Source organism: Sarcophilus harrisii, chromosome 2 (assembly GCF_902635505.1).
Source record: "Sarcophilus harrisii chromosome 2, mSarHar1.11, whole genome shotgun sequence".
Taxonomy (NCBI): Eukaryota; Metazoa; Chordata; class Mammalia; order Dasyuromorphia; family Dasyuridae; genus Sarcophilus; species Sarcophilus harrisii.
The window spans coordinates 148,550,261-148,569,210 of NC_045427.1; the positions used below are offsets into that span (position 1 = coordinate 148,550,261).

General features: G+C 41.0%; 1 protein-coding gene across 1 annotated transcript; it reads right to left on the minus strand.

Moving 5' to 3' along the window:
- Positions 1 to 2,717: 2,717 nt before the first annotated feature.
- PAX1 (paired box 1) lies at positions 2,718 to 15,911 on the minus strand. The gene is made up of 5 exons (XM_031951033.1): positions 15,598 to 15,911; positions 14,277 to 14,906; positions 12,317 to 12,459; positions 11,471 to 11,690; positions 2,718 to 4,261 (listed from the first exon to the last, which is right to left on the minus strand). The coding sequence occupies exons 1-5, from the start codon at positions 15,878 to 15,880 to the stop codon at positions 4,170 to 4,172; spliced, it is 1,368 nt and encodes a 455-aa protein (XP_031806893.1). The 5' UTR covers positions 15,881 to 15,911; the 3' UTR covers positions 2,718 to 4,169.
- Between the last annotated feature and the right edge of the window lie 3,039 nt (positions 15,912 to 18,950).

Genomic DNA, 18,950 nt, shown 5'->3' on the forward strand with positions numbered 1-18,950 from the left:
CTTGCTTTTAGCCAAGAGAAACTCATTTTACTGTCACTGAAAATTCCATCTCCATGACACTGTCAGTTTTGTATCAGGAGATTTGGTAGCTTCCCTCTGAATATCTGTAGGAGAAGTTATGATGTAATTAGTTTAAAAATACAGAAGAAATGCTGTCTTCTCATATTTCCTTCTTCTTCCTCCTATTCTTTTTTTTCTTCTTTTTCCTCTTCTTCTTCTTTCTGCTGCTGCTGCTTTTGTTTTTGCTTCTGTCTCCCTTTCTCTTTCTGCTCCTTTAGTTCTCATTAATATTCCTTTATCTCTGACAAATATTAAAATATTGTTTTAGAGAAATTTAGAAAAATAAGTTCTCTAATAAGCATTTCAGAAAACTGTGTTAACTGAAAAATAAAGTTCCCAAAGGCAAAGAATTTCTTTTTATGCTGGCAGCCTTGCCAGGTCTGATTGTTCTATATTCTTTACCAATCCCTCAAGAATCCCATAAAGTGGATTTCTTCAATTGAAGAATCTGGTCCTACAATATGGACTACAATTAATGACTGGAGCATTGCCAAAGCAATTTGACAATACCACACTTATGCAATTTGTAGATAATATGCCTGGATGGTTCATATTTGTTATACAGTACTTGGGAGAAGAGTGGTGTTTCAGGACATGCTTCCTTTACTCTGTTTCTATCCTATGAGTAGCATTAAAAACAGCTAATTATCAAAAAGCTATGATTTTCTAACTTTTCATCCCTTCTATCATGTCCCCCAATTTAAAAAAGGGAAAACAGAAGAAATATTGATGTAATCTTAATTCAGAAGGGAAACTCAGAAGTTCAGAACTAAAAGGGACTGGGAAACTCATTGAGACCCATAGAGGTGAAGGGACTTCCCCTATAGTAAAACAGTTTATTATCAGCAGATTTACATCCTCAAACTACAAATCCAGGACCTTTAGTATTATAGTATCATAGAACTTTAAAAGACTTTAGAAGTCTTCTAGTTCAACAACCTCATTGGTTACTCTCCTTATAACTATAACCTTCAATCATAAGAATGAGGAAAATCAGAACTTCCACAATAGAAAACATACACAACAACAATCATGAGATTAATGTCTTAAGTCTTGCCTAAAGGAATGATGAATTCCAAAAAAGATAGCATTAAATTGTATTCTGTTCCCAAACATCCCCATGATTTGCACTGTACTCCTTAGAAAATTATTGTAATCCCTTTGCCTCAATTGTACTAGCTATAAAATAGAATTTTTTTTTTCATTTTGTGAAATGAGCTTTCAAAATCTGGGTTTAAAGAACCTGTATAAAATCTCAGCATTATCTTATGAATGCCAGTTTCAAGAGGAGTGAAGTTTCCAACAAATGTGTTTGAAGCAGTTGTGGTCCATGGATATCACTTAATTCTGTCAGCATACGATGTGTGGCTATATATTTAAGAAAGCAAAGTCATGTATTTCCTTTTAAAAGAAATATATATATATATATATATATATATATATATCATAAACCCATGAGTTTTTAAATTGTTGATTACAGAAAGCCAAACATATACAAAGTACAACTCATTTATTAGTGGACATGATAAGTTTTGTAACGTGGAATAATTTTATTTAGATTTTACCTAGAATGGTTACTATTTCAGAAAACATGAGATCTACTGTTCTTCCTTTTTTACCCTTTAGCCCTCTAAGAATTAATTTTAGTATGAGACAACCTATGTGTATACATTATAAAATCCCTAGAATCTTGCCATGTTAAAAATAGAATCCAAACCCACCTTTTTACAGGTCAAGAAATCCAGGCCTCAAATATGTAACTTGCTTAAATTCTCATTGTTAGCTAGGAACAGAGCAATGACTAGAAAATCTCCTAACTCCTTGCCCAAATGTTTTTTGCATTAAAAAAAAACCATTTTATTAAATATGACAGTGGCATTTTTCCAACGAATTAATTGATCTCATGACTGACCTGCAATCTGTGGTCTGGGAATATGTTTTATTCCACAAGTCATTATGTGATTTTCTCCCATTTGTAGAGTGACAATTCTGGTGAGAACTAACCTTTTTTTGTGTAGGCTAAAATTTCTGGTAAATTAGGGATAAAGGTGTGGGGGGGGGGAGTTTACAGATACCAAAAATTATCCTCAAAACTCATTTTAGTCATTTGTTTTCAGCTCCCACAAATTATTTTTTTTAACCTGAACTTTTCCAGGTGAAAAATTAAATTGATCCCAATTTCACTTCCTATTCCTATTCCTTGCTAAACTTCAAGGAAATGCTAAAAAACAAATGAGATGCCTAATTAATTTATACTCTATAAAATTCAGAGTAGAAGACAATTTAAATTACTTTGAGATCCTTGAAGTCGAAAATCCTGTCAATTACTCTGTGCTGGGGGAAAGATGGAAAATTGCATTAAAACAAAACAAAACAAAAGATTATTTTTTTCTGCTTGTTTGGAAATCCTAGAAGATAATTTTCTTTATTTGAAGTGTAGTCATACTTAACAAGTAATATCAGAAAATTTCACCCTGATGGTTTTTGTAACTATTAAACAGCGGTTTCATATCAAAGGTCAAGAGCTTCTGAACTTGAAATTTATATTAACTGTTAGGGCTTTAGAGAAATCCTTCTCAAGTTTTATTGCCCACCAGTTTAGTCATAAAACATAAGTTCTTATACACTTTCATAATCCATAGTGTTGGCAGCACTTAGTGGTTGAAATTAACAGATGATGGAATCCCAGAATACCCAAAATAATGATATGTTTTAGTATTAGTCAGATTCAGTGGATCAAGAAGACAGAATTTCCAAGAGAGGAGAATGTTCTCAAGCTATTATAGCTACAAAATGTTCTGGTAGAAAAGATGTCTTGTCTTTTCTTTGGGTTCCCTTTCAGCCTCCTTTCAGGTGAAATTACTGAATAAGGAGCAGAAATAGGAAACTCTAGGAAGGCAAGTATTACATGGATTCCTAGAAAATATACCCAGGGTTGAAAAAGCAGCAGTTTCATTGGATTTTTTATTCATGTTATAAAAATATAAAATAAAATGCTGTGACTTTTTTGTCCATTTTCTTAGGCAGTGAGGCAATCATCATAGTTCTTTTTGAGGACTTCTGGCAATGCAGGCTTTGCAGCAACATGGTCTTCCAGGGCAGGGAAGAATGGAGACCTGGGGAACTGATTCTTTGGCCAACAGTGAGACTGAGAAAGCAGTTTGAGCGGAGGCTGGTGTCTGGGAAGTCCAAAGGAAGGTGGGAGATTAGGAATCCAACAGATAGGTTGAATGATCATTTCTAAGGCTTGTGCTTGGTGATAAAGAAGGTCCACGGACTTAGGCAGTTACCCACGTATGTAGAGAAAGCTAAGAGTAAGAAATGCAAGAGGAAAGGGGAGATGGAAGAGAATAGAATCTAGGCCTTGGTACCTTCATCCATAAAATGAGAAGAATGGATTTGGAATCTAATCATTAGGTGAACTCTAAGGTTATTTTTTCGGCTCTAAGCAAAAATAAGGTCTAGAGAAAACATGGAGATGGAGAAAATTAAGGAGGGGAAAGACCAGCAAAAGAGGGGAAAAGGAGAAAAAAGAAAGAGGAGAAACAAAATACGAAAGAGACCTGGGGGGAGGGGGGAAGAGGGATAAAAAGAAAATGTCGACAGGACAATGAGGAAGAGAAATACGTAGAATCCAGAAAAAAAAAAAAAAATCTGGCAAAGTTAAATAATCCAGTAAACTACGAGAAAGTGAAAACGGATAAGAAATAAAAGAAAAAGTGATAAATTCACCCTTTCCTTTCCTTGACTTGGGAGGGAGGGGGAAGAGGAGCGGGGATAGTCAGGGATGCGTCGGAAAGCAAATCTTTTCGGTGGACAGCAAGTTGGTGTTTTCTTAGCTCTTTCCCAGGCAGTTTGGCGTTGACTTTTGCGGGAAAACCTAGGATCTCTCAGGGCAGGGAACGGATCTCAGTTCGTTTCCACTCCAATCCTCCTCCCTCCCCAAAGTTGCCCGCTGCATCGAAGTATTCTCCTAGAACGCTTAAAAAGCGTTTTCAGTTTTTGCAGGTGCCTCTTCCCACCTGATCTCCATAGCCATGCTTCCCTCCCCTCTCACAGGTTCCATCGCTTCTCAGTTCTCTCAGGCTTCGGGAAGCGGCTGCTCCTCCCTAAGAAGACGAAGCCGGGATAGACAGTCCATGTAGGCTATTAAGGGTGTCTTGGGGTTTGCCGACTGGACTGGAAGGCTTTCGATCTGCCACTGAGAAGAAAAAAGAAAAAAAAAGGGGGAGTGTATATAATAGGTGTCTTCCAATACGGATGCGCGGTCCATATTCCTGTTCTATCACCCCCATACATACATACATACACTTGTGACCCGGTTTAGAGCTAAAGAGCAACTGCTCCTCTGCATCTAATAGAGGGGCAGTTCAGGAAAGAAAACTCGACGCTCCTGGAGAGTATGTTTTGAAGAAGAAACAAAGAGCACACATTTCTACCAAGGAGTAAAAGATAAGGCAACTCCCCAGGAGGAAAACAGAGTCAGATGGAAATTCTGAACGCGTCTGGGATGGGCAGAATGGGAGAACAAGCAGACTCAGGAATTGGGAAGCTATAGACACTAGCAGCTCAGGAAGGGGCAAGAGACGCACATAAGCGGCGGGCGGCGCTGCAGACCGCAGCGCTGAATTGTAGAGGGAGATTAGAGAATTCTATTATATTCTCGGCAATTGGATTTCCCCAGCCTGGGGCATTGTAAAAGAGCTATGGACCGTTCCAGTTTCTCCTACGTCTTTTCTGCTTCCCAAACTGCCGGTCTCCTCCTATAGGTTCGACTACCCGGCACACACGCAAGCATTTCACACAGCACGCGACAGGAGACCCGAGAGACCAGATACCCCCAGAAAAGCTGCCGGTCCTAGTTAGACACCCGTGGTTCTGTGCATAGCAATAGGGAACCAGGGAACCACCGACTGGAAGAACGGAGGGAGGGAGGGCTTACCAAAGATTATACACTAAGTAAAAGTCAGTGCGGTCTGAATTCCTCCGAAATAGGCGGGTAATTTGCACTTTAAGGAGGGAGGAGGAAGAGGGCTGGACTTTATATAGCCCGCCTAGTCTTTGACTGCTGGGCATAACCTGGCTCCTAATTGACGGTCATAAACAAGTACTGAGGAATGTTTGCCGCTATATTAAGTGACACCGTATTTACCAGGTCATATGTTATTTAATGTTTCACTCTATTATTTAGGGTTTTGGGAAGAGAACCAATTTATGCTACTGAAAGCCAGAAAGTGACGCTAGAATTGCACAATCGCTTCCCCCAACACACTCACACACACACACACACACAGAACAAGAGAGAAATTTCTCCCCTTCTCCCAGAAATGCTAAGCCACAACAGATCCATTCCCAAAGAAGTCTAATTTTATTTTCCTTCCCAGACATTTGTCGCTTACAGAACAAGCAGAAGCCACCTTAATGTTAGTGACGTCTGAATTTCCAATCGTCTAAAATCCCTCACCTTCCTCTAACCCCGGAAGGCTCCTGTTTAGACAAATGCTTCTCCAGCTGCCCGGGGGATGGAGCCCGCACCTGTGTGCACCCTCCAAGCATGGGTGGGAAGCGCCAGGCGTTCCCCTGGCCCTGGCCCTTGCCTTCTCAGTACACACATAAACACACCCTCAAGTCCTCCATGGAGGATTGATCCAATTTAAAAAAAAAAAAAAAAATTAAAAAGTATTGTTTTGAAAACCCAGGGCCTTCTCTGGCCACGATATTTAAAAGACAAGGAGACTTGATTCCTCCCCCTCTCTGTCCAAAACACTGTATTATGTGCCCAGGTCTGAGTTGTTTTTAATTCCTTTCCAATTTGCACACATCAAAAGGAATATACTGTTTAGAAAACATTTGAGGCTGTTTCAGTCAACATCCTTTTGAGTTTAGAGATGAAAAAAATAAATAAATGAAATTTTACAAATAAGGCCTCCCCAACATATTTTGGTGTTTTCCACTAAATTTCTAGTTACTGGCAACACCATCCTCTCCCCCACACTAACCCCTTTTATTAGGATTTCTACTTCCCTTCCCTTCCCATTCTTTCATAAGTTTCGATAAAAGAACCAAGTCAGTTCTCCAGATCAAACTCACTGTGCTGATCTCTGCTGATCTTAATATATTCATTCTGTCTGTATTTGGGGGCTGAGAGAAATAGGAAGCAAAGGGATCACCTCAGGAAGAGCTGTTTTTTATTTTTTCCTTCAGTTAGAAAAGCAGAAATTCAGTTTCTCTTTTGTTTTTGGATGCCCAATACCTAGAACAGTATCTGGAGTTTAATAAGTAATGGAAATTTAATCAATGACTCTCCATTATTGAGTTTGTTGATGATCTCAGCTTCCTAAGAAAGATACTGGTGTTTAGCAAGGGCCAGTGACTATTGTCACTGAGTTTTTTCTTCTGAAGTTCAGCTGTTTGATATGGAAGGGACATTTGTTAATTGCTCTTGGAAAAAAAAAAAAAAGATAGAATGGGTATTTTTTTTTTCCTTTTAAGGTCTCCCTTTAGTATCCCTTGACAACTGATCCAAGAACAGACAGCATCTATGAGGCAGAGTAAAAATTCAAGGATTCTTCCAGAATTTTCAAATATTCTGGAAGAATATTTTCCCTTTTTTTCCCCTGGACATATCATTCCACCCATATAAGGAATTAACTCCCCTGTTGTGGAAGTTCCCCACTTTAATTTCTGATCTTTAAGAGAGTTGCCCAGTTGTTCAGTATCAGAAATTGTCTCCTTGACTTTAACACCAACTCTCTAGCCCCTATGCCTTCCTGCTTCTAGTCAAAGTCACTTTGAAACTTGTCCTTTTGTTTAATCTAATTGGATTTTCAGAGTCTCCTAAATCTTGGTTTGGGGGGGAGGGGGGTGGGGATAGAGGCTTGTAGCTCAGTGATTGATTGCGAAGACAGGGCCGATTTTACAGTAAAGTTTCTATGTTTTCCCAAACTGCTACTTCAATACCAAATGTCCTGGGGGAACTGTCCTGGTGTTCTGACCACACTGAAATGATCACCAGTGTTGTATAAACAAGGCGATACTGCCCGGGACACTGAGAGAAGAGTGGTGGGTGGTAAAATCTATAAATGCCTGACTTCTGCCACCAGAATCTAGTGGATGAAGCAAAAAGATAGGACCCTTTAATTTGTCCTCTCAAATCATGAAAATTTTCAGACTACTTACAACCAAAGTAATGATAGGCTGAAATCAAGTAGATGCTAACCAACAGAGTATAGGAGACCAAGTCATGCATTTTGGAAATTATTAAAAGGAAGTGAGACTAATTGAAAATTCAACAAATTTGTACTGAAGAAAAGGAACTTTTTCCAGTTTTATTCTATATCCACTGAATCAGATTGTGTGATACCATAATGAAATATGTAATTTCTGATCCGCAATTTCATCTAACATAGGAAACTCCCAATGTAGCAAATTCCTCCACCTACAAAGAACAACGTATTTGTATGGTATAAGAGAATAATTATTTGAAGTATAAACAGATTAATTATCTTGCCTAAGGTCAGATATTCAGTAAACTGCAGAGGCAAGAAATAAGTCTATATGTTCATAGAACCATGTAATTCTTTATCCCCAACTTACATCTAGAGATGGACACCAGAGGATATGGAGTCCCAAACTCTCAGTTTACACATGTGAAAACTGAGGACCAGAGAAGTTAAATAACTTTCTTTTAAAAAAAAAAAAAATCACAAACCAGAGCCTGAATCTCAGGCCAACTCTCTTTACACTACTATGTGACTTGATGTCTTTACCAGTTCAAAAGTCTGACACTAGATTTCCAAATTTCCTTGTTTTTTCCAATGGTATACTATTTTCATTTCCTAAATAAGAAAATTAGTCATCTTTAGTTCTAAATGGTATTCCCAGAAATGTATGCAAGTTGAAGATTCAATGAGAATTTATAGTCTCAGGAAATAATGCCTTCTCTTTAAATTATCAATTTCCTAAACAATGATGCCTCAAAAGTCATAAATGCTAACAAAAGTATTTAAAAAACACCTACTTCTACATTTAGAATTCAAAATGGGATGCTTAATGTAAGGACAATTAATATCTCTGTAACTGCATAGGAAGACCAATTAAAGTATCCCATTTAATAACCCCTCCCCTTCAAATGAAATGTATTTACATTACTGTGGTTATATTTATATTCTAACTTGGCATAATCTGATTCAAGAAACTTACCAGCAGAAATTATTTTCTGAATATTTTAGTACAAATCATTTTAATTGGGATGCTTAATGTCCCATAGTTCTGAACCAAAGACTTGATTTTTTAAAAATATATAGACCAAGAAATCATTAATTTAGCTCTTAGTCTAATTACTGTGGGAGTAATATTTGAAAATGTGTACACATATGCTCCTATAATGAAGAAAAGGGCACTAGTTGGAAATGTAAAGGCAATTAAGTAAAACATTCAAAAGTTATTCATATACTTCTATATTTCTCTAATTACCACACAACATTTAAAACTAATTGTCAGAAAGAGGGAAGAAGAAAGTCATAATTAGAAAGTTTGTCTAAGGGCCTTTTGAAGGACTATATTTCTGTTGTTAGAGGACCAACTGGCTGAGAAAATTCCATAGAGGCTAATTACCAAGTGGTAGGCCATAAGCTGATAAATTTGGGAATCCAAATCAATTGATGAAATTATCTTGTAAGGTCTGAAAGAGAAGAAATTGGGATCCTAGAATTGAAATATAACTGCCTTTATGACTTTATTAACATTTCTTGATTTGTTTACTATAAAAAAATTTATGTCATAGAGTAAAATATTTTAAGAGATTACTACTCCTATCACCTTTCTTTAAAGATACAGTGTAGAATCATATACATGGGGGGAAAAAATCCTCATTGATGGAAATATTCACCCTGGATTTTTTTTCTGCATCTGTTAAGTTAAATTTTATATGCTATAAACTAGAGTCATTTGCTACTTCTTTGAATCACATAGATGACAATTCCTTTCCACTTAACACAACATATTCTGAAAAAAAATTAGAGCACAGCTTGAAGGCCTGAGTAAGTCAAACTGTGAGCTATTTATTCTCCAGATCTCTTATTTTTCCCAGGAAAAAAAAAAAAAAGGTTGACACCAGAACATTGAAAGGGGAATTAAACAGAGAAGACGCTGTCTTATTTTAAAATTGCTTTAATTAGATCTTACCTAAAAATTCACTAGCTTCCAAGTGATGGCTCTTCAAACTACTATGTCTGTTATCTCCAGATAGCTTAGTATTTGGAGTTAGGAAGGAGTACCTGCTTCAAATACTTGTTTTTCATCTGATTTCTATATCTTTCTTGAAATGTGAACTAATTCGCAGCTTGCAACAGTCTTCCTTAAAATATGGTAGACATGTGCCTTACTAAGGATGAGTCCATCTGACCTATATTGTAACTCCAGTTACCATATTGAAACCAATTCCCTTCCTGGGAAACTCTCTTAGTGTCAGCCCACAAACAGTGTGGTGACTTGTTTCTCCATTGTCTTTTAACTGTTTTAGTTATAGTTCATTTGTGACAGATATGAATATTTCAAATTTATTTAATTGCTTTGTGATTTACAAAGCCTGCACAATACTGTGCAGTAGTAGTAGGACCATCATAATTTCTATTTTACAAGTGAAGAAAATGAGGCTGAGGAGCAAATAAAAATCAGTCCCTTCACAATCACAAAACCAATCAATGCCCTTTCTCACACTATCTACTCAAAGCAAATGAAACCATAAAAACTGAGGATATTTTCTTAGATGTGACTTGTCCAGGATCACAAATTGCTAATGATGGACCCCAAATCTAACTGTCTCCTGACTTAGTCCTTTGAACTTTCCATTATGCTGATATAATACCTTAGGCATAACATAGGTAGAGTTCAAATTATTCTGAAAATGATCAGTTTCCTCCAATTTTGGAAAGCAAGAACCTGTAGATAACTGACTTGGAATCAGAAAAGTTATATGTGCTAGACAGCCCCTGTGAATCTGGGAAGTAGGTTGCGGTGGGGGGTAGAGGGAAAGGGAAAAGGGCCAGATTTCCTGGGGTTTGTTTAAATCAAGAAGAGAGTTCTCTCTAATCTCATAGGATTATATTTCAAGAATGGATTGGACAATAGGACTTGCCACAGGACAGATTACCCAGCTCAGGAAAAATGATTTGGTTATTGGTCTAATAACAGAAGGTCCTAGACTAGATAGAGGGTGAGAGATCATTAAAAAGTGGTCTCTTCAGTATTTCTTCTTCACTAAACTCAATAAAGCTGGCTAACATGTGCTCTTTGCAGGAGAAAGGTTTTTTCAGCCTAGGCTATGGGATTTAGAGCTGGAAGAGCTTTAGACATGTCTCAATAACTCCCTCATTTTCCAGATAGAGAGCAGGCCCAGAAAGGACAAATAACAGGCCAAAGTCATGAATAGAATCAAGATTCAAAAGAGAAAGAGTCTGGAATCAAAATGGTTCAAATATCTAAGAAGATATACTCACTCTGAAACTAGGCAAGTCCCTTAAACTCTCAGTGACCTGGGGAAACTTTTTTTTAACACTAAAAATTAGAGAGCTTTTTTTCTATTGCATTCATAGAGTTCCTATATCACAGATCCAGTTTTTTTTTTTTTTTTTTAATCTGCTATTTACCTTGTTATCACAACCTCTCTTGGCCTCAGTACAAAATAAGGCAATGCAGGGGAATAGAGGGCAGACCTTGGGGTCAGCAAGATTTCAATTCAAGGCCTACCTTTCCCAAAACTGTGTGAAATTAGACAAGTCACCTTTTAGTGCATATAATAAATAGTTCTCTAAGACTGTAAATTACAGGTGATCTGCAAATCCTAATCTACAAAGTCAGACAGCATTTCCATCCAGGGAATTTAAGGGAACCATGGGATCTTAGATTTAGAGATAAGAATCATTTTAGGGGTCATCTAATCTATGCTCTCCCATAATAATTGAATCAGAAATCTGAATACAAAACTATGTGCCTATTTACAACCTAAGCAGCAGTTGTAAGAATAAAGTGATCTGCATTTGTTTAAAAAAAAAAATTAAAAGCCTTTTGAAACAATTCAAACGAAATAAAAGCATAATTGTTTCTAAAAGTGTGCCATAACAAAGTAATATCTGCCTACATACATACTAAATGGAATGATTGCCTTATGTGCATATATGTCCGAATTTTAAAAAAAACAAAAATTGAAATCTTATGGAAAAAAAAAATTCCATATCTCTTTAGTTTCACACCTATATAGCCACCATCCCTACCCCCGATTCTACTTCACCCTACTTCAGCAGCGATGTGGTCCTGAACTTAAATTCCCACCTTCCTCCTTCTATTTAGAGACTTTCTCTGGACAGTCGGATGGATCCCTTTCTCAAACAGCAACTCTCATCTGTCTTACCTTCTCTGCTGGGGTGTTTGAACGCCATGGCTGTGGCGAGATCTCCCCCGTGCACGGTGACACCAGGTCCGTGGTGGGCCAAGGGACTGCCCTGCGCTGGCCAGGGATGGCCCGGAGTGAGATAGCCGCCTCCGGGCCCGCCGTAAACTCCGTGCTGGTTGGAGGAGGGATAGGCACAGGCTGGAAGGAAGCTGCCCACTGTAGAAAGACTCGGAGTGGGCTAGAAATATAGGGACGAGAAATGGAGAGACAACATTACCACCCAGTCCACCACCATTGCACCCAGCTTTCCCTAGACCACTAGTCAGGTGTTTCTGAAAACTCTATCGTAGATCCTCGCCCCTATATTCTCTTTATTGCTGGGGATGGAGTGGGAGAGGAGAAAAGGCAGGACATCAGTTATTAATCCTGAAGCGTGTCCCTTATTCTAATTGCATTGATTAGCTTGACTGAAAGCAATGGCATTTTAATTGACCCAGAGTAGGACCAGGAGGAAAGGGACCGCGAGGACAAACAAGAAAGCGGGAGAATCCAAACAGCCGCACCATAGAGTTCACAGGATGAGGGCGGCTGAACAATCACCAGATTTGCGCCCTGACATATAATCCTTAAATTCAAAAGTATCGAGTTAAAACATAAATAACTCTCTGCAAAAACCAACTTTTAAATGCTAACGAAGTGCGTGTAAGCAGAGATGTTTTAAATGTTTTGAATCGTTAATTTTTTTTAAATGTCTACTTACTGTCCCCCCCCCCTTTTTTTTTTTGCTGGGACTATTGGAAAATCGATATGGGTTGCTCTTAACTCTTGCTACAGCGTTCTCCAAATTTCGCTGGTCCTAGTTACCTGTGGGTATTTGATGTCAGCTTCCATAACCGCTTTATCAATTCCGTTCACTGCCTGTGTGGCCGGGAACCCCGTCCTATTCACACCGGCCCAGTCTTCCATTTTGGGGGAGTAGGCAGAGCCCTCGGTCCCCGACAAGGCCCCTAGATTGGAAAGAGAGATTGTGAGGAGGCAGCTGAGCTCGTGGAAAGCCCCTTTGCCCTATCACCTAGGCCTTAAAGAAGGGAGTCATTTACAGTAATCTACATTCACCCCACTCGTGACTGTAGCCGAATAAACTTTGGGAGAGCCTCGGGACACTCGACACTCTTAAAGAAATCAAAAGTAGCTAAGAAGTCGATCCACCTAAGTTTGTTTCGCTTTCACTCACTGTCTGCAGGATCTTGCCCAAAAGCTCTCTTTGGTTGCAATCTAATTTCAGATCTTTACTGCTTTCTCTGCAAAACAGAGGCCTTCGGGTACAAATTTGGAGAATTGTTGCTGGGCGAAATTTGTTGTCTGAGAATGGGCCTTACCACCCTACATAATAACCTTGCAAGAAAACTTCTTTTTTTCTTTTTGAGAGAGACTGAGAGGTAAGTGGACACTGGTTAGGGCATTCTCAATAATTTCTTCCCTTTTATATTATTTTAAAAATCCAAGCAAACCAGGATCTGGGCTATAGTTCCACTTGGGGGAATACTTTTGGAGGACATTCTGGGAGAGGAAGTAAATAGGAAGATAATTTGTGTTGATATTTGTGTTTACATAATACACAATGATTATTCTCTAGAGGCATTCTGATTTTATATTCTTTTATCATAAAAGTTTTACCATCCATATCTGAGGTTTCTAGTGAAGAACTAGACAGATGGAGTTGGTATTAGTCAAAAGTCTCTGAGCAATATTTGGGTTTTTAAAATCAATTCCAAAAAAAAATCCAAAAGTAAAATCCTATGCAGGCTTCTAGAGTTCTGAACCCCTACTTCCCATCACTGGACTTCTTTTACATCCCCCTTATTTTTTTTTTTTTTTATCACAAAAAGCTCTGACTCCCTCAAGTCTCACTGAAGGGACTTAATGCCTACCCACTTATGGCAAGCCACAGAAAAGCAGAGGTCATATGCACAGGACAAAAAAGGAAATAATTTCAACGACAAACTTTACATGGTCAAAGTTTTTATGCTCCCTAAACAAGGCAATGAAGTCGACCCTCCCCAAAGTCGGTGAGCCCAAAGAAAATGAATGACCAACAACTTGAATGTGAAGTTAACCCAAAAGAGAAACCCTCAAAGTCCTTAAATGTAAATCATTCCCAAGCCTCTTTGCAGAAACCACTGATATAGCTTCCAATCCCCAAATTCCACAGGCCCGAGAACAAACCTATTTTTAAAATAATAGAGATAATAATAAATTTGAAGACAAGCTATTTTTTTAAAATTATGGCGGGTAAGTGACCTATGGAAAGAGGGTGGTAGTGGTGTAGAAGAAACTGAACCCTCTAGGAAAGGGTCAAGTAAATTAATGGCGATAATTTGTTTTGTTTAGATCTGCCAGAAAGAGATTGCGATATGAATTCGCTGCGCTCACATTCTTTTTGCAAGACTGAAAAAGTGAAATTTCAAGACTCCAAATTTGTGGTCGACAATCTATCATCCCCAAGAAAATATTTTCCACATTTTTCATAAAAAGTTCAAGATGTCCAAGAGTTCCTACAGATGGTTGGGACCCGAAATTTCCCCGGTCCTCCCCAGATTTCATGCTGCTAGCCTTCTTGGCTGAAGGGGTCGGAGGCGATGGAAGAAAGAGACCAAATCTCACCCCCAGCACTTAGTCCTTGACACTGCTTTCAGAAGCACACACGTGAACCCCACTACTCCGAGAAAGAGAGAGGCGGGGGGAAGAGAAGAGAGAGACAGAGATAGAGCGCTTCGGGTTCTGGTGAACACGTAAAGGCATGTATTGGACTCAGTTTACTAACCTGTTTGCTCCATAAAAGTTCGAATGCCCAAGATGTTGCTGACAGAGTGAGCGGAGGGCCAGGATCTGGGGATACTGACGTGTCCCGCAGACACAGGAACTCCGGGATGGTTCCCCATCTTGGTCCCAGTGGGTGACATGGGATTGGGGTAAGGGTACTGGTAAATGTGATTGTAAGGCAGTGCCGGTTGTGGGGGAGGTTGCTTGGTGGCTTCATAAGGATTGGGCTGGGACAGATTCCCAATTTTATTCCTCAAGATCCTGCTGATGGAACTGACCGAAGGCACGTTGTATTTGTCGCAGACTCCATCGGCCAGGAGTCTGTCCCTAATTTCCCAGGCGAAGATGCCTGGATCCCCTTGTTTGTAGTCCCTGATGTGCTTCACCACGTTCGGAGTGGTGACTCGGGGCTTGCTCCCTCCGATCGCTCCCGGGAGAATAGAGCCAGTCTCGTTGTACCTCGCCAGGATTTTACTCACACAGCCGTGAGACACTCGGAGCTGTCTGCTGATATCGCACGGTCGGATGCCGAGCTGGGCCAGTTCCACAATCCGAAGTCGGATCGCATTGGGCAGAGGTCTCCCATTGACGAAAACACCGCCCAGTTGGTTCACTTCTCCGTAAGTCTGCTCTATAAAGGGATGGGGTGGGGAACGAATAGGGACAGAGAGGGAAATCGAGAAGAAAACACGCGAAGATTACTCAGCATTGAGAATTATAAAGAAAATACTGCCTATCCCACAAAGACTCAAACTGCTTTGGAAAAGAAAAGAAAGTTCTCTTCCTGCTCCCTACTGGACCATTGTTGATCCTGCAAATCAAGAGATCCCAAATAATAAACTTCCGAAGAAAAGAGACGAAGTTGATGTTCTTAAACTGACAGCTCAGTCACTCTTTCTATTAGATCTGAGTAGCCAAAGCAGGGTGACCTAACACCGCGTCCCCAAAGTGGGTGCCCTAGTGTTGGATAAGAGGATGGGGCGGGGATGAGAGAAAGGAAGAGAAAAGCACGGGGAATCGAGGCTCACTCAGCTCGGACTCTTGTCAGTTTGGACAGAAAATTTCTCTTTAATTACCCCCAAAAACTCTCTCTCTCTCTCTCTCTCTCTCTCTCTCTCTCTCTCTCTCTCTCTCTCTCTCTCTCGTGCGTCTTGCTCTGCCCCTCCGCTGGGGGTGAGCCGGCAGACGCGGCTTCGCAGTCTGCCAGAGAAGGCAGGCCCCCGAACCCAGGGGGCGGGAGAGCAGAGAGAAAGAACGAGAATAATGGGAAAGAGAAGAGCCCCAACTCAAGTTTGCTCGCAGGCGTCCGCTGCTTCCCTTACCCATAGCAGCGCGCAGGGCCGGCTGCCTGGCGCCCGAGCGACTGCTGGGGTTGGGCCGGGCGCAGTCCGGGTGTGCTCTGCTTCGGGCGGAGATACATAGAGGGAGGGAGAACGAGAGCGGCGAGCCACGGCCCCTCTTCGAACTGGAGACGCTCCTGCTGGGGAGCGGGAGCCGCAGCGGGAGCCGGAGAGCGGCGGCGCTGCCTCCCTGAAGCCTCTCGGTGGCCCTCTCCCAGGACACTTTCCAACTCCGGCAGCCCTTAAACCCCAAGGTGATCTTCATCCGATTGGGATAAATTCGTCTGACCAGGAGGCTTCAGTGTATTCGGATCAATTTGACGTGTCCTCCACGTCAATCTCGGCGGTCACGCCGGAGACGCGTTCATTGGCATCTCATTGGTTCCCGTCATTTCTCTCCGGCTGCAGTTCGGGCTAGGCTTCCCTTCTGGTGTGTAACTCTACCTCCCTCCTCCCACCCACCTCTACACCCTCCTCTTCTCCACCCCCCACCCCCGAGCAAGTTATTCCTCCTCTCTCACCCTCACCCCCACCCCACTCCGCCCCAACCCAATGTCTCACTCATCCTAGACCGAAACCCAAACCCAAGCAGGCACCTCCAGCCAGGGTGTTCAGCTCTGACCGCAGCCTCGAACCCCTCAAATCTCTTCTCTCATTTTCTCCCTTTCCCAAAGCTCACTTGTTAAGTACTTGGAGAATAATTACAGGTTGGTTGACGTCTTTGAGGCTACCAATGTGTGTGTACCAATTTGTGCCCTCAACTTAGGGTCTCGGTGAGGGTCTAGTTTTCACTGTTTATTCTTCGCTGCTACCACAGATGTTCTTATTGTTAACACAACATTCAAATGTGATTCCTTTAAGGGGAAGCTGACTCCGGATGCCAGGATTATTTCATTGACTGAAAAGGGTACCGGGGCTGAAACTCTCTGCCCCCTCAGATTTCTTTTTGGGGGGAGGTGCCTGAAAAGGAAGAGTGGATCTTTGAAAATCGTCCAGGGTAGAGGTAGCAATGTACCTTTCCCCATTTCCCCTCAAATTTGCTCCAATAAGTAGGAAATGATTTGCAAAAAATCCAACCATTTCGTCTTTTTCTTGGATGTCGGACATCACCATCATCCCAAACACATTTTTCACTGTCCGCTTCTGATCTTCAAAGACACCCAAATTCAGGAAATCTTTTTCTAAAATGACCAGACTGACTATACGTGGACTGAGTTAGCTTGAGGACTAGTAAAACCTCGGAGGAGAATATAGAGAAGTGGGAATCTCTCTCAGAGATCATAGATTCTCAGAGACCGAGAGATTCTCTTACCAGTGAGTTCAGTGATCTATTTCTATCGCATATTGACAGTTATCTCTACCCTTTGAAACCCTTGGCCAATTATGGGTTGTCCCGTGGGACTTGACTTACAAAAATGAAGTCAGGAGCCACAAATCTATGAGAAACCCCTGTTCCAAACTCCGGGCTGGGTTGGTGCCTTTCAGAACTGGAGAAGATAACTTGTAATAGAAAGTGTCACAGTACAAATTGCCCAGGAAGAGAAAGGGGAAAAGGAGGATGAGTGGGAAGAATTCGGAATAACCCGGGGGCAAAGAAAACTAAACTCCTTCTTCCCGGTATCGGTCTTCTAGTTCAGGTCCCAAAGTCTGTGCTTCTGTATTTCCGTCTCAAAAAAGTCAGACCCAAAGACCTAGGCCGAGAAACCCAAGAGCTCGTCTGTGTGTAATTTGTCAGGACCGCGTACTGGTTGCCAATCTAAGCAGCAGTAATTTCTCCCGCAAAGACTCACAGATGGAAAAGATCAGCGTGAGCCCAGATAACAGACTGGCCCTGACCCTTTTACTTTGACTGCTTGACCAAAGAGAATCGTTAGCTCCTAAACAGCATATATGAATATGTCAATTAAAAGGAGTAGGGCCATAAATCCCCGCTCTGCGCAAACTGGAGCTTTTCAAAGAGCCGGGAGGACTGAAGCTGGGGGAAGGAAATCTCCGTATTGATCCGGAATTAAGAAGGTGGGAATGGAGTGGGAAAGGCTCGAGGAGACAAGTCAAGGACAACATTTTACTTTTTTCTAAGAATGACGATTTTAAGTGAGTGGCTAGAACAGTTACTTGGGATGATGGAGAGCAGAATCTGTGGTGTGAAGGACAAAGAAAGAGCCTAAACACAAACTTTGGGGAGCCTTCCGAAAGTAACCAGGGTGGCGGCGGTTGAGTATGGAGAGGATGCAAAGAGAAAATATAAAGCAAGGCCGCAGACGAGAATGGGGATGTGGGGAGAGAGATTCGGATTTTCTTTTCCCTTAAAGAAAGCCTTCCCTCCTGCGGGCCATACAGTAGAATTTGGGGGACAAGTTAACAATTAGAGGGAACACTGGTTTTGGATTAGCTTTGATCTGCATCAACCGGGTATCTACCGAGAAGTTTGAGCCAGCAAATCCTGTAGAAAGATTGTTGAGGTAGGACGTGGGTGTTGCTTTAAAAACTCTAAAGGCAATGTTTTCAAAAGGACACACCAAAAAAGAGGGGCAATGAGAACAAAAAGACTGATTGAGGCTCAATTAATTTTGCCAGAGAATGGAACACCTCTGATACTCTCCCTACCATACTACCCTTTTCCCGGTTTTCGTTTATGAATCTTAGAATTTGGCACTCTTGAAATTGAGTATAAGCAGCTCGAGACCATATCTTCTAGTCATCTTGTACGGTAACAAGGGCTCGTTGGTCGCTTAGGTTGATCTACTGTTTGTCCTTGTAGGAGCTTTCATGGAGCTCCCAGGAGAATTCCAAGACATTCTCTTAATAGACCACCAGTCAGTCATTTAAACGTCACAATCAGTCTTTTCACGGGATCCCCAAGAGATATTGAGTTCATTTGGGAAGAAAGCGCTTTGTAAATCTAACTGGCAATAATAAACATTATTCTTATTAGGATGCACTGACGTTTATTTAATATGCATGTACAAAAACTTGCCAGACCTAGCAGTTGGCTTAAGGAGTTATTTTTACCCCCTAATAGTTTTGACAGGTAAAATGTTAACTTTAACTTCTCCCTTTAGCTAGAAGGCAATCCATTTAAGGAAGACCCCTTTGAAAGCAGCCCCCAAATTATTGGAGCAAAGGTGCAAAAGAAAAAACATATTAATAGCGATAAGGACAATAGAAACTCTTAACGGGTCTGGCTTGAGGCGGCTCCTGCTGCGGCTGCTGCTGGGGTAGAGGAGGCTGCTGTGCATCAGCCACAGCTAGTGCCGCAGCAGCCAGTTTAGCGATGTTTGGACCACACAAAAACTTGCTCGCGGCCGTGGCTGCAAGAAAAGCTAACAGTCTGT

What these genes read in the sequence shown, in the direction of transcription:
- PAX1 (XM_031951033.1), bottom strand. Translation starts at nt 15,880, where the DNA reads ATGAAGATCACCTTGGGGTTTAAGGGCTGCCGGAGTTGGAAAGTGTCC. An exon ending in GGCCCTGCGCGCTGCTATGG is followed by an intron (nt 14,907 to 15,597) that starts GTAAGGGAAGCA and finishes ATCCCTTTATAG; the next exon opens with AGCAGACTTACGGAGAAGTG. An exon ending in CTGACATCAAATACCCACAG is followed by an intron (nt 11,691 to 12,316) that starts GTAACTAGGACC and finishes CTATATTTCTAG; the next exon opens with CCCACTCCGAGTCTTTCTAC.